This window comes from Perca flavescens, chromosome 10, assembly GCF_004354835.1.
Source record: "Perca flavescens isolate YP-PL-M2 chromosome 10, PFLA_1.0, whole genome shotgun sequence".
Lineage (NCBI taxonomy): Eukaryota > Metazoa > Chordata > Actinopteri > Perciformes > Percidae > Perca > Perca flavescens.
In genome coordinates, this window is record NC_041340.1 from 16618816 (window position 1) to 16633828 (window position 15013).

At 39.6% G+C, this 15013-nt stretch overlaps 1 protein-coding gene across 3 annotated transcripts in view; it reads right to left on the reverse strand.

Moving 5' to 3' along the window:
• Window positions 1–4413: 4413 nt before the first annotated feature.
• The window catches only part of ccdc88b (coiled-coil domain containing 88B), a 42741-nt gene continuing 32141 nt past the window's right edge, over window positions 4414–15013 (reverse strand). For 2 of the 3 annotated variants that reach the window (XM_028589090.1, XM_028589088.1), the window contains exons 24-28: window positions 14000–14145; window positions 10741–10848; window positions 8090–8241; window positions 5806–6144; window positions 4414–5187 (exon numbers count right to left, since the gene is read on the reverse strand). In XM_028589090.1, coding sequence (XP_028444891.1) covers window positions 5093–5187; window positions 5806–6144; window positions 8090–8241; window positions 10741–10848; window positions 14000–14145 — 840 coding nt within the window. In that variant the 3' untranslated portion in view covers window positions 4414–5092. Of the gene's footprint in view, window positions 5188–5207; window positions 5421–5805; window positions 6145–8089; window positions 8242–10740; window positions 10849–13999; window positions 14146–15013 lie in introns of those variants that run through there. The other variant, XM_028589089.1, reaches the window with a different exon arrangement.

Genomic DNA, 15013 nt, shown 5'->3' on the forward strand with positions numbered 1-15013 from the left:
TACACAAATCTTTAACTTGACCTGTCTGGAAGAAATCTGTATTATGTTAGTGGCCAAAGCAGAAGCTGGTGATTTCTGCTGTGCACTCTTTGAAGGAGAGCAAACTTCCCGTCTGTCTGTCTGTCTGTCTGTCTGTCTGTCTGTCTGTCTCTCTGTCTACATTGTTTACTGTTTTGACCACTGACGTAAGTAATTTGTCATTGTGTGTTTGGGATAATGTGTATGTGTTAGCTTGTGTTCGATGTGTACATGAACTTTACCAGACTGCATGAGTGTGTGCGTGAAGGGAGGAGTGTGTTCCTGTGACTATCTTGATAACACACACACACACACACACACACACACACACACACACACACACACACACACACACACACAGTGGAGCTCTGGGGCTCCAGGATGACAGGCCGGACGTCTCGACAAGAGTGTTTTCCCGCACCCTCGGGACAGAGGGAGTCTGGGTGCGGTGGTGGGGGAGTTTTTTATTTTTATTTTGAGTGTTTAATGTATTAAAAGGGGCCAGGGTAATGAATTATAATCTTTAATGCAGAAACCGATCGATACCACCAAGAGAATAAATCAGCTTTTACTGAGAGCGTCAAAGCCCCTTAATACACTAGGGGAGAGAAAGGGAGTGCATGGAGGGAGGAGGCGGGGGGAGGGGAAGAGCAGGGACAAACTGTTAGGAGAGAAGGAACGATCCCGAAGCTAGCAGAGAGAGAGGAGGATGATGAAATAGAAGAGAGGGGGGTAAGGAGGAAAGGATGGGTGGCAGCAGGGGGTTATAGATGAACAGACTCACCTTTGGGCTAACCTCATTGAGTAAAAGCCTGGTGAAAGCATGGAGATTTTGACAGTTATGTGAGGAGGCGAGGTTGCAGGGTCAGCCTGTGCACACACTCCACTTACTTGTTATTTTTCCACCTAGTTGTATTGTGTTCCCTCTCAATGATCCCCCTCCATGACTTTTGTTGCCTGGAGCAAAATAATAATAATTAAATTACACCACCACTTCTCGATCAAAGATCACCTCGCTGCTCTCTTGTCTCTGTGCCTGCCCAACCAAGCACCTCTGCTGGGAGAAAATGACTAACAACTATCCATGAATTACAACTTTTTATTAACCCAAAGTTTCTGTGGTGTGCGCTTATTCTAAATTAGCCAGACTGCAAAATCAGGATGACTGCAGAAGAGTCGAAAAACAACTGGATCTGGATTCAGTTGACAGTTGCAAAGATTCATTTCAGAGGCAAGCACCAGGACTGAAGAAAAATCGGATGCATCTCCAAGTATTTAGGATGCCTAGCCTGTTCAGTTAGTGGACTAAGTGGTTTAAGCGAGGTTTTTGGTCGCTGGAGGCTCTTTAGATAGGCAGTCATTAAAATTTGATAGCTCCTGCAAAGATTGAAGGTAAATGGGTGGAGGGAGGTGATGAAGAAAGATGTACTTGGGCCGCAGAGTTGGAGAGAGTTTTCTTGGTTAGAAAAAAGAACCTTGGTTGAGAGGAAGAAATAGATGGAAATAGAGTGATGTCTTTAGAGAGAGAGAGGAGTCAATACAAGAGGAGGAAGGCCAAGAACATTGAAGAGGAGGTTTGAAAAAGTGATGTTGGATGATAGTGTTGAACCCCTCAGGTGCTTAATAATTAAGCAGCTGAGCAGACTCTTGAGATCCAGCTGTGATGTCAACCAAGGCGACCATCCATCATTCATCCCTTTAGGAATCACGGCTGGCACTTAATCACTCATTTTGTGCCAAGACTTTTCTCTCACTATTTTTTATTTTTTTTGCTCTAAGGCTTTTTTTTGACTGATTTTATGTTGCTGCTGCTTGCTGCTTTCAGGGACAAACAAAGCCAAGCCTTTCAAAAGTACTGATTTTGCAAATTAATAATATTCCAGTTTTTTATTAATCCTCCGTTTCAAGTGCCTCGCTTTAAAAAATGTATTGATAATGCAGGGAGGTTCGTAAATGACGGGAAAATCGCTTCCGTTGAGAATTTAAAGCCTTACTCTTCAATATTTGTCTGTGGGCGCTGTCTGTCTGTGTGCCTGAAGGCATGTGATTGTTGCATTGCACTCATAATAAGCCTTTGAGTGACTGGCAGAACCAATATCTTGCTATCGCTTTGCCCTGCGCTCACTCGGTGTGCAGCCCCCGTCACGCATCTCAATTCCACAAACAATGTTCGGAGCCGAGAGAAGGGGCCTGCTTTTTGATTAATGTCACCATGACAACTACATAATTCATGAATTGTATTAGCGATCCATTTGTCATTTGCAAATCATAATTCAGGATGTGTGTTTGGGGAGGGCTGGCTCAGGAGAACGAGCTACGGCCTTCCGTTATCCTTAATGTTGTCTTCTGCACTCACACACACTCAAAAACAATCCCTACCGGAAATGCTGATGTATCCCTGTCCTAATCTGGAAAGCAGGAGCTCTTTGAAAGCTGCCTGTTTTATACGAGGGCCCTTTGAGCTTCATGATGAACTCTCAGGTTTGCTCGTTTGGAAAGCTGCATGCTAATTTCCCCCTCTTCATCTGTCTGTCTGTCTGTCGGCAGAGGCCTGGTCGGCTCTACACTGACACCATTTGGTGCAACAGTGAAAGGAGTTAAAGAGGATTCTCATTAAAGCACTAGTGCAGTTCCGTTGCCATTAGATCAATGGCTGGATTTACACAGAAACCCTAAAAAGAAATGGGATTTTCAGCTATATGTGAGCCAGATGGCAGGGTTTCTTCATGTTTATCCTGCTGTGCACAGATCAGATCCGGCAGTTACAAGGATAATTATCATTATTATCAAGGTTTATGTATTTACTTTCCTTACTTCATAAATCCAACCCTCAGAGTAATGCCTCAAACTGGACTGCAGATGACATAATTCTTTTTTCTCAGTTCTTTACTAAAATACTAATCTTAAATACCTTTTTATTAGTTTGGTCAATTCCATAGATCTTTATGCTTTTAGTTCACCATATTTCAGCACTAATATTCAACATTTTATGACTAGCTTCTCCTTTGTTACCTTGAAACATGTCTTACAAAATATGTGATCAGCACTTAAATGTACTTTTCTAGCTTTGAGTGAGCCAACTTAAGAGAGGAGATGATCAGAAGGAACACCAAACATTTTTCGTTAATCCTTTATACAGTATATAAGGTTTAAAGAAGACAAGATGAAGCACTTCTAGTGCTGAACTTAAAAACTGAAATGTATATGGTGGTGCCCCTAATGAAATCTACTTAGATATTTCTGATGTCTTCACTAAGCATCTGTATTTGAACAGTCCCATAGACACTGCAGAGCTGCTGTGTGGGTCTTTGCTGAAATTGAAACAGAATCTGTAGAGTATGGAGCCCTGACACTGACAAAATGTAGTAAAAAGATAAGTAAAAAATATAGCTGAAAAAAAATCAATCAATAATATTGTTAGTCAATAATTAACATGGAGTGTGATAAGCTTTATACAGTTAGAACAATAGACAATAGAAGCACGTTGCGAACTTCTACTGTAAGTAGCGCTACCTAGCTAACTTGTTAAGTGTTCACTTGTTGGCTCAAATGCTTTAGCTACTGTTACAAGAGTTTACAGTGAGGATATAAGCATAATAATAATAATAATAATAATAATAATAATAATAATATCTTTATTTGATAGAGCACCTTTTACAGAACAAAGTCACAAAGTGCTTCACAGGAGTAAAATTGTTAAAAAAAAAATAAGACCAAAAACAGTAAAATAAAACTTAAAAATCACATTTACAAACATGAGGCAAAGGCCAGTTTAAATAGAGTAAGTCTTCAGCTGCTTTTTAAAAACGCCAACAGAGACCACAGAACGTATGACTATATTAAGGGGAGCCACCACTTCAAAGGCACGGTCACCTTTTGTTTATAGTCCAGCGCGAGGGACAACCAGTAAGCCCTGGTCAGAAGACCTACATAAGGGACCTACTGGTGATATAAAGATGGAGCAGGTCAGAGATAAACACAGGTGCCTGACCATGAAAGGATCTATCTGTCAGAACAGGAACCTTAAAATGAATCCTGAACTTGATGGGAAGCCAATGTAAAGAGGATAAGATGGGAGTGATGCAAGTCATCCTGCTGGACCTGGTCAACAGCCTTGCAGCAGCATTCTGGACCAGACAGTCCAGGGACAACTTGCTGAGGCAGGTGAAAAGGGAATTGCAGTAGTCTAGCTGGGATCATCTCTAGCTCGGATTGTGATACAACAGACCTGAGTTTGGCAATGTTTCTTAATAGACCTTTTTCACGGCAGACATGTTGACATGTCATAGTAGGAAAAGCACAGGTGTATTCAAAACCATTAATGATGGCTGCATTCCACTTAGGAGAGGCCCTGGTATTGTGCATGCTGATTCACTGAAATAGCTTACTGGGACACTTAATGGAATTGAGCCATCGTTATGGTTATCAATTTCAGTAAAAAATGTCTGCTGTGAAAAAGGTCTATTGAAAGAAACATATACAGGTCAATGATTTGATATGTTGATCAAAATACATAGCATGATCAAAAGTAGTAAAATAGATTTCTGATATTAGGAAGGAAAACTGAGGAAAAGAGACCCCAAACAATGAACAACCTTGGAAGCTGTGCCATCTGAAGCAACGCTAAGGACCTCAGTCTTATCGTTGAGCTGTAAAAAGTTGTTAGCCATCCAGTCCTTTATGGCAATCAGACTATTGTGCAAACAGTCAGTTTGTCACTCTCATCAGGCTTATACGAGACATAGAGCTGAATATCATCAGCATAACAGTGATATGAGATACCTTTAAATTTGTTAATAATATGACCTAAGGGAATACAATGTAAATAATATAGGACTGAACACAGAACCCTGAGGCACACCACAGGATGTAGTAGTTAAGTATATGGGTGATTAATATTACGTGGACTGGTGGCTTTAGTTTTATGACTAAAGTTAGGTTAGCTAACATTAGCTGACTGCTTAGTGCATTTAGCTATCCGTGTTTTCAGTTAAGCTAGCTAGCAACACATCCTCTTGACTTCACTGATGTTCTTCAAATTAAATGATAAAATAAATAGTTTTATCCGTCACCCTTATGGTATGGTTAGGTTTAGACACAAAAACGCCTCTGGTCTTGACCAGGATTTGCTGGAAGAAGAGATCTTGTATCTCAATGGAATCTTCCTGGCTAAATGAAGGATACAAAAATAAAGAGGTGGTTTATTCAACTCAGCAACACTGAAAACGATTGACAAAATGATTTATTAATTCATGTATTCAAAAATACTAAAAGGATCTCATTTTAAAAATATTCAGGCATACAAAAGGTTCCATCTAAAATATTAAACATAAGCTTTAATTAAGAGTCAAGTGTAGTTCTGTCTCAGGTTGTTGCTGTGTCATCACTGGAGTGTTGATTGTCTGGAAGGCAGAGAAGATCACAGTCTAATAGGCGCATGCATGTTTTATTAAAAAGAATATTAGCTGTATTTTCAGTGCTTGTAGATGTTATGGCTACTCTGGGCACAGTTTTACTTTACAGTCCAATTTGTATTCAGCTTGACATTTAACTTGTTATCCCATAGACCTTTCACAATGCTGAGTATATAGCATACTCAAAAACACACACAAACCTTTTTAAACTATTTTTTTTATATAAATGTACAATTCTTTCAGCATTTCCTTACTTATTTTGCTGTTTTCCTTCTTTAAAGAAAATCTGACCAAATGACTTGTTAGGGTGGACATTTCTCAAAGTGTACAGAAATGAACACACATCCTCCTCATTGGACTTTCTCCACCTCACCTCTGCCTTCATCCTCCTCGACACTCTCCTGACTGCTCAACGGAGCGTCTGCTGTCTGGGGTGTGTTTGTTTCGCCTCTCTGTCCCTCCCAGAGGACATTGGAGTTGTTCTGGCTGGAGCGCAGCCGCAGGCGGGGCGGTGTTTTGTGGTCACCAGGACTGAAGGATTGGGAGACTCCAGAGCCTCCCCTGGCCAACCCAAGCCCCCAGCCGTGACGGGATCCCAGCTTACGACGCACCCCAGAGCTGGAGCGCATGGCTGGAGTCCCAGGAGCCGAGATGTCTGTCTGGGATGGAGCTTTTCTCATTGGAGAGGGAGAGACTGGAGCACTGCGGGGGTCTGAAACAGTAACAAATTCATTCAAGGTTATTATTACTTAAATCCCACATCTATACGAAGGACCTGGTAGTAATGTTATAGGTGATCAAATTTTGACGGAATTAAATCATTGGCTCATTCATGCTGAGATATTATTATAATCAATATACAACACCCACAGCATGATGTTGTTCCACCAGGTGGGATAAATTTGCTGATTGCTTTACAGCACAAACCAGGAAGGTACATTACTACTTTTATTTCAGTGCAAATGCAGTTTCAGCGACTCAGACAAAGGCAGGTGCAAAAATAAATTTAGGAAATGTGATAACTGTGGTTCAGGTGGTAGAGCTGGTCTGTCATTAGTCACAGGGTTAGTGGTTTGAATCCTGGCCCTTCCTGTACGCATGTCAAAGTGACCTTGAGCAACACAATAAACCCCGAAAATTGCTCCTGATGGCCGTGCAGCTCTGCCAACCGTCAGTCTGTGATTGTGAATGAGAAGTAGTAAAGTTAAGTGCTTAACCCTTTATTTAAAACCCCTTATTTAGCTATTTTAAGCAGAATATAAACAATTAAATGTACATATTTTATTAAGAACAATAATGTAGTTTAGTTAAGCACATATTTTGAGTATTTATCCATGCATTTGTAAAGTGCAATTCCTCCTGGGATGCATTTTTATGATATAAATATAATTGCATGTACAGATATATTATTAATGTAGCAACCTCACCTTCACTACTGTCTTTTTCTTATACAATATGGCATTTCAAATGACAATTAGAATCATAATTCTGAAAGAATTATAATGGTGAAAATGCTACTTTCAAATGTGCCTACAACATGGTCTTAATTGGTTATTAGTGTTGTTTAAATTGTAATTTCATAGTATATTAAAATGCATACATATTGTAATAAAATATATTTTTTTAAAAGCACAGTTAACTAAAGGGCTTAATGTGGATAGAAGCCTGACCTTTACATGCAAAAAGGCAATCCTAACCTATTTAACAGTAGATTATATTAAATTTAAATCATTTAAATTATTCATACATTCTGACTTAGTTTAATGAGATAAAGAACTGCTGTGGCAGACCTCGCTGGGTCCCAGTCTGTTCAGAGAGTTGTAACACCATCTGCAGCCTGAGACAGACCTGAGACCAGTGGTTAAGGTCAAGTTAACCTGGCATAAAGAGGGTTAGTTTCAGGGTTAAATGTTGGTGTTGTGGGAAATGTCAACTCAAACATAGAAGATAGGAAGTGGGGAATGTCTTGGCTAGCTCAAAAGAATCTCTCTTTTTACAAGACATCTAATCTATTCAGAGCAATTAAACTGTGATTTGAGTATAGCTGAGAAATTGCGTCTCTCTCTCTCTGGGATGAAAACTGCTATACTGCAATAAAAACCACCAGTCCTCTTGTTGAGGAACAGAAAGAGTCAGGCCTCCCATACAGTGTAGGTCCTGACACACCGTTTGAGGCAGCAGGGTTTTGAGGGGGATAATAGAAAACACAATGCGAGGAAAAATAAAAATTAAATGGGGACGATATGTCACAAAGAGAGAACAAAATATCTTGAATGCGGGTTTGGGCTTAAATCTTGGCTGTGAAAATGTCTGTAGTGAGTTTTTTGTCCCTCTCTCAGCCAGTAAAATGTATTCCACAGTCAAGGTGCATAAAAAGAGGATGGAGCCTCGCGAATCTTTTTCTTTCAACATGTGGTTAGCAGAGAAAGCCAGCCTCAGTAAGTCTTGGCACTCTACAGGGAGAGATCTAAAGAGAAGAGAGTGGTATCAATGTCGACCACACTTGGTAGTCATGAGATGATTTGTATGCATGCCTGTAGCCTCGCTTGATGGAGTGAGCATGTGAGCATATCTTTGTGAAAACCATTCGGCTCGTGTTTGTGTGTGTGAGAGAAAGAGAGGTAGTGTGCTGGGCTGTGTGAGGTGTGTGGTCTCACCGGGATGAGGTGTGTGCGTGTCTGATGTAAATTCAGTGCTGTCGGCTATGTTTTCCACACTGCCCGCGGCGGTGAAGAGGGCTCGTCCCTCTCTTACTCCTCCCCGGGGTTTGATTAGCTTCTTCATCCGGTCCGCAATCCAGTTAGATTTCCTAGGAAGACACAGAGGACAGGGACCATTTACAAAGAGGGATGAGCTAGGAGAGATTTTGTGTGTGTGTGTGTGTGTGTGTGTGTGTGTGTGTGTGTGTGTGTGTGTGTGTGTGTGTGTGTGTGTGTGTGTGTGTGTGTGTGTGTGTGTGTGTGTGCACCCTGCTTTTACAGAAAACACTTGGAGGATGCCAAGTGTAACAAGGGCTGTATGTTTTCAAAATGAGAATAAAATGTTCCTGAAGGTGCCAACTGCCATTTATTATGCCAAAGAAAGCACTTTGTAACATGACATCAAGAAAATCTATTTTTGAAAATGTTATCATTAAAATGTCATTACCATATTAATTTGTAGCACTAGGGACAAAATGCTTTTCTGTGACACTTCTTTGTACCCAACAATACTAATTATTAAATGTTTATTTATGGTACAAAATGCTTGCCAGCTGTCCAATGACAGACAGGTACACTTCCTCTGAATGAATTGGGCATTCTGCTTAAGTGACAGCAACTTATGAACTGAGCCTTACTGAGAGCATCACAAGAGTGGTATGCTCCTCCTTTTAGTGTGGTACTACACTAGGAGAAAAACAAAAAGACCATCCTCCCAGATTTGATCATGATACACACACAATAAACCAGGTTTTTAGAGATGATAGAAAATACAGCACAAGGGAAAATAAACTGTAATGTAGACAAAACTGTATATTAAAAGAGAGGAAAATAATCTTTCTCCTGAGAAGGAGAGAATAAGCCTTATAATCCCCAGGTGTGTGGGCAGGGGTGGACTGGGACAAAAATTCAGCCCTGGCACTGTAGCCACACCAGCCCACATCACCACGCCCATGCAGCCCCACTCACGGACACATGCATTCACTAATTATATTTGTGTACAGATGGTGAAATAATATAAGCAGTACCTTATATATAACATATTTTTAAACATTTAATGTAAGTAACTGGCAAACAATGCTTACTACTTTTTAAAGAGCACACGTTTATAACAAATTTACACATACTGCCTATTTATGCCATTTGTATGCTGTTACTGTCATTCTCTACAGTATGTTGTCTTTTTGTTGTCACTGTCTGTTCGATTCTCCGTGTTTCTCTCTGTTGACACTGTACGTATACATGAGGAATTCTAAGTAATGACAACAAAACTTACAGTGCATCCACATGATACAAGCCTTCCATGATCCCCCCCCACCCCTCCTCTACACTGATGCTAGTAGCCAAGGAGGACACGGAGGATTAAAAAAACATGATGGACTCTTCAGAAGAGGTAATTATCTTCATTTGATTTTCTGCACGTGAAAGTCGCTGGACGACACCAGTTTCTGAACACAGTCATACTGAGAATTACAGAGAGAATTGTGTGGAGCTGAAAGTCTTAATTAGCTTTGTAGCAACTCATTTGGCAATGGCTTGAATGTAACGGACGTTCATTAATATAAAAAAAGTTAGGCAGTAAAGCTTTAACCTTAACATGCTTATTTTAGACAACATGAAGAACAAAATTATTTGTTTACTAATGATTTTTAGCAATGACTACTAATGTACACTTGATTTGTCTACTGCATCAACTTACCACTCTGTGTTAATACAACTTGACCTGTTAAGTTTCACCTTGTGTAAAAACTTAGACGGTTTAAGACGGTTTCCACACAAATTTCTAGAAAAGTCAACTAATTCGGGATAGCAGTGTAGACAAAAACAAAACAGGGGGAAATACCATATTCTGTGTATCTAAAACAGTCTGGAAAAAAGACTTCATTACAATAAAAATGATTTCCCTGAAAATTCCTCAATTAATCCAAATGGTTGCATTGTGTTCAGTTGGTTGATCCAAAAAAATTCTCTCTATAGCTCACCTTAGCTCTGAGAGGGGGCAATCTACCTGATACTTGTTTTAGCAGAACTAACCATAATGAAGAGGGAAGAATAATAAAATGGTAAACTGAAGGCCAAAGTATTGATTTATTTTATAGTTGGAGTGCAGCTATTTCAGCTCATAAGTGCTTGCAAATCAGGTTAACTAAAATATTAATATGGCAACAATTTTGCAATTGCATTCCAAGTATTACAAATTCATTTTCTTCATGTAAATCAAAATCATTTAAATCTGCTTGCCAAATACATTGAATCGAGAAAGCCAACAGTTAATATTTTACATTCATCATTATGAGGGGGTTAAACTGGCCACTTTTTGATGGGGTCAACCCCCCAGGTTAAATCCAGGTTAAAAAAAACTGTTGTATTTTACTGTGTTTTGGCTGAAAACATCATTTAATTTCATCATTTTCCACCTTGCACTCACTTCCTAAATTAACTTTAGAAAGTAAGTGCAAAAAAAGTAAGAACTATTTATTTCTACACTTTTTAATGTCTTTTAGAATGTTTTGTATCCATTCATGTTTTAATGTCTCATGCTGTATTTCTTTTCTTTGTGTAAAGCACTTTGTCTTTGTGTATTAATGTGCTGTATTTCTATATAGTACTTGGCTTTGCTGGCTGGAGGTTGCATGCTGGGCTCGAGGACTCGATACTGATCCATAATCTTCTCCACCAATTTCTGCTTCTCGCGACGAAGCTCGCTCAGCTTCTCCCTAAAAGAAAACACATGAAGCATTAGAACAAAGCAGCTGAGTAGGAAGGTCTGTTTGATTAATTTCATGCATTCATTATCAGTGCCAGTAAATGGGATTATTCAGAGAGTGGCTGATAGTGTATGAATCAGTCTGTTCCTGTAAACTCACGACTGAGAAATGGAGCCTGCTGTGCTGTTTGAACAGGATTCTTTATAAACCAGCAGATCAGAAAAGAGACTGTGTGTGTGGATGTGCTGCTGGTGAGCAGAGGGTTCAGGGTTCAAGCTTAAAGCAAGATGACAAATAGCCTGCATGCTGCATGAAACACAGCTCATAATAAAAATACTGAACACAGAGTCACTGACAGTATGAGCTGACCGCTGGTTTCTGACACAAAACTGTGAGCGGAAGAGATCAGAAAGGTTATTAGAGAAGAGCAACGGTGAGTATCGAGGCCCATGTACATTTTTAGCCATGCCAGCGGCATGAATCTAGGGATGTCTGTTGGGTCAGTCCACCGCTTTGGTCCAGACTGAAATATCTCAAAAACTATTAAATGGATTGTTATGAAATTCTGTCCAGATATTTATGGTCCCAAGAGGATGACTCCTACTGACTTTGGTGATCCTCTGACTTTTCCTTTAGTGCCACCATGAGGTTCACATTTGTGGTTTTAAAAGAAATATCTCAACAACTACTGGATGGATTGCCATGACATTAAAGTCATGTTGCTCTCAGGATACATTTTTATGATTTTGGCGATCTCCTAACTTAGATTTATGACCAAATACCTGTAAAACTAACAACATTCTCAGTATTTTCTGCTGTACTTTGTGTTTAATGCTAATTAACAAATGTTAGCATGCTAACACACTGACAAGTCTTTTGATCTATTGTTAATATAAAAAATTCATTAGAGCAGCTTTAACTCCTCCCTCAGTGTGCCCAATATTGTTAAGATTAAATTAAATCAGACATGGCTTCTCACACATCATATTATAGTGCAGTTAGCCTATGATGTTAAATCTCCAGTACCCGCATAGTGTCAAAGTGAAGTTGTCTTGTAAACAAAGTTACATTTACGGTGGCTGGGTTGGCTCAGTTGGTAGAGCAGGCGCACATATACGTAAAGGTTTATGCCTTGACGCAGAGGTCCAGGGTTTGAATCCAACCTGTGACGATTTCCTGCATGCTTTCTCACCTAACTATCCTGTCCATTAAAGGCAGAAATGCCCCAAAAACATTATCACCAAAATGTATTGTGTGTATCTTTAATGCCTGACAAATGAGTTTAATGCAATTCTTTACTCATAAAACATTCGAAAAGCCAGATTGTTGGAACCTGTATTGTTTTAATCCAAGGTTAGCTTACTGTCTTCTTCTTGCCTTTTCTTGGTGCATTGCTGCCAACTACTGTGGATCACTGGTGTGAAACTGTAGGCAAGAATATGTATTGTGACTTTGTGTGCTCTTGCCAATAAGATACAAACAAAATGTGAACCCAATCACCAAAACATTCCTCCATAGCACTGCTTATGATCGAAAACTCCACATAACTTTAACCTTTAGCCCCTTAAATGTTACCCTGAAATTCTTCTTAACTTTTTGTCTCATTGTTTTGTTTGCCTGTTTGTTCCAAATGTTCACTAAAGGGATATCATGCTACAACATGCATTTATAAAGTCTAGTTAGTCAACACAAGATCCCTCCTTCCATCTTGAAATACTTTAATATCCTGCTTATCCCATTATCCCAGCATGCACTGGGGAGTTATATTTCTGTAATTCAGTGTGATTTATTTCTTTGTTATGATGATAACTGTGATGATATGGTCTAAAGATTAAAATAAATGCCTGTGGGTCTGAACAATGCATGGCTGTTTATTAACATGCATTTGAAATGGAAACCCACCAAAGTTAAAGGTGCTGAACTGAAATATGCAATGCTGTCAGTGACATTAATCTCAGTAATTTAGAAAAAAAATAATTAAACCTTAGTAAGTAAAAATGATCTTTTCAAGAATGAAAGCTACAAATGATGCCATTTGTGAGAAATATGGCTCATTCAAACTTAAATGGTGAAGCCAGCTCTGCATGCTCACTATTAGTTCTAGATTAATCTGTTAGTCATTTAAAAAGGACGACTGCTGAGTGCTATTGGACTGTGTAAGTGTTGTCTCAAACCTTTACATGAGTGCTTTTATGTCCTGGATATGAATATAGACTGTGTTACTGCCTACAAAGTTAGAAATGTTAACAAAATGCTCTAACACACATTACATAAAGTTTCATTTGAAAAATTTGATGCTTTATTTTAAAGGTCCAATGTGTAGGAATTTCTCCCATCTAGCGTTGAGCTCATATATCGCAATCAACTCTCTGACGCAACGCAGTTCAAAGTACATATTACAGCTACGGTAGTCTTCACAGTTTTTTTCTTGCTCTTTTTTGTAAGATAATTTTTTTGTGGCTTTTCCACCTTTAATTGATAGGACAGCTAGGTGAGAAAGAAGGGGAAGACCAACCCGGCCGCATCTTTTGCTCTTTTCAATATCCTTTTTCTATTTCTGGGCAAAGAAGAAGACTCCTGTTCCTGAAATTTAGATTTTGAAGACATGTGGTCCTCCATGTTTCCTTCTTCAAACTTGCCGGGGCCAGGAAGTGATGATACTCATTAGCAGCATTAGCAGCTGTGAGTTGATCATGTGACAGCGAAAAGGCGAAAGGTGGAGCAGTATGTCCTGTATGTCCCTTACTGGCTAACGTATTTCAAGATGGCGCATGAACATGGAGCGTCTACCCCAGTTCATGCAAATGCAAATGTAAAATTTCAAGCCAATAGGAATACTTGGAATTGATGGTGGTGGTAAATATTCAGGAAAAAGGACAAGTTTGTGAACGGGCAACACCGATTTTGCTAATGAACAATTAAAAACGTTACACACTGAACCTTTAAAGAAACCTGATTTTCTCTTCAGTACGCTTCTGTTTTCTTGTCAGTAGTTCCAAACAAAGACTAATTATCTGATACAAAGAGGGATGAGCTAGGAGAGATTGTGTGTGTGTGTGTGTGTGTGTGTGTGTGTGTGTGTGTGTGTGTGTGTGTGTGTGTGTGTGTGTGTGTGTGTGTGTGTGTGTGTGTGTATGCGTGCGTGCATGTGTGTACTGACTGGTACTCCCTCTGCTGTGAGTAGTGCTGGTCACGGCGCTCTAGGCTCTGCTCCAGTAAGGCCCGATTCTCCTTCAGCAGACTCTGGTTCTGCTCCGCTAAATGTCGGTTCTCCTCCTCCATGTTCCCCTTCAACTGGGTTAACAGCTACACGCATAAACACCGTAAATGTCAAAGTAAACAGTTTGGTAAGACAAAAATATAATGTGTTTGTGTGTGAGGGCACATATGCATTCACAGGATACATAGAAAAGTCAATGTAAACGATAAAAAAACAATGGATCTGCAGAAATCTCTATTCAGGTTCATTCAGATTTACCAGTCAGCAGTACTGATTTTGTCAGCTGAAAAGTCTCTCAAAGATATTTATAGTGTGGGAAGGTATCAAACTACAAAGAGACCCAATAGCTGGTGACTGAATAGCTGGGGCATTCTTTTAAAACTACAAGTCTTACACACAGGTACGGCCACACCTTTGCATGAATACATCTCTCTAAATTTCTATTTGTTAATCTGTTTCCAATTACTTTTGCCTTCTTAGCCGCAGTCGCTGTCCAATCGACTGCAGTTAGCACAGCTGTGGCAACAACAGGTTAATTGGGAGACCACACAGGCTCCAAAAATGAACTTTTCCTTTTAATCAAAGAGATGAGTTGCCACCTCTCTGCTTCTCTACAACACAGTTTAATGAGAAGCCTGTGTGTCTGAGTCCCAGGATCTAAACCTAACTACCAGCAGTATAACATTGTTGGAGGCTGAATAAGGCGTCCAGTGAGGCACATAGAAATGCTGGTACTTAAACATTTGTAGCAGTGTTTTGAATTAAGGGACAGTTTGACCTGAGTGGACGAAGAAATGATTTGGCATGAAATGAGACTGAAAGTGAACCTAGAAATAATGTAATTTCTGAAACATTTGGTTCATCAGACTCAAAACGCAATGCTATGATTCTGCACGCTACATTTTTTAGCAAATTGTGGGAAGCAAGTTCATTCGCTTTCTTGTTGAGAGTTAG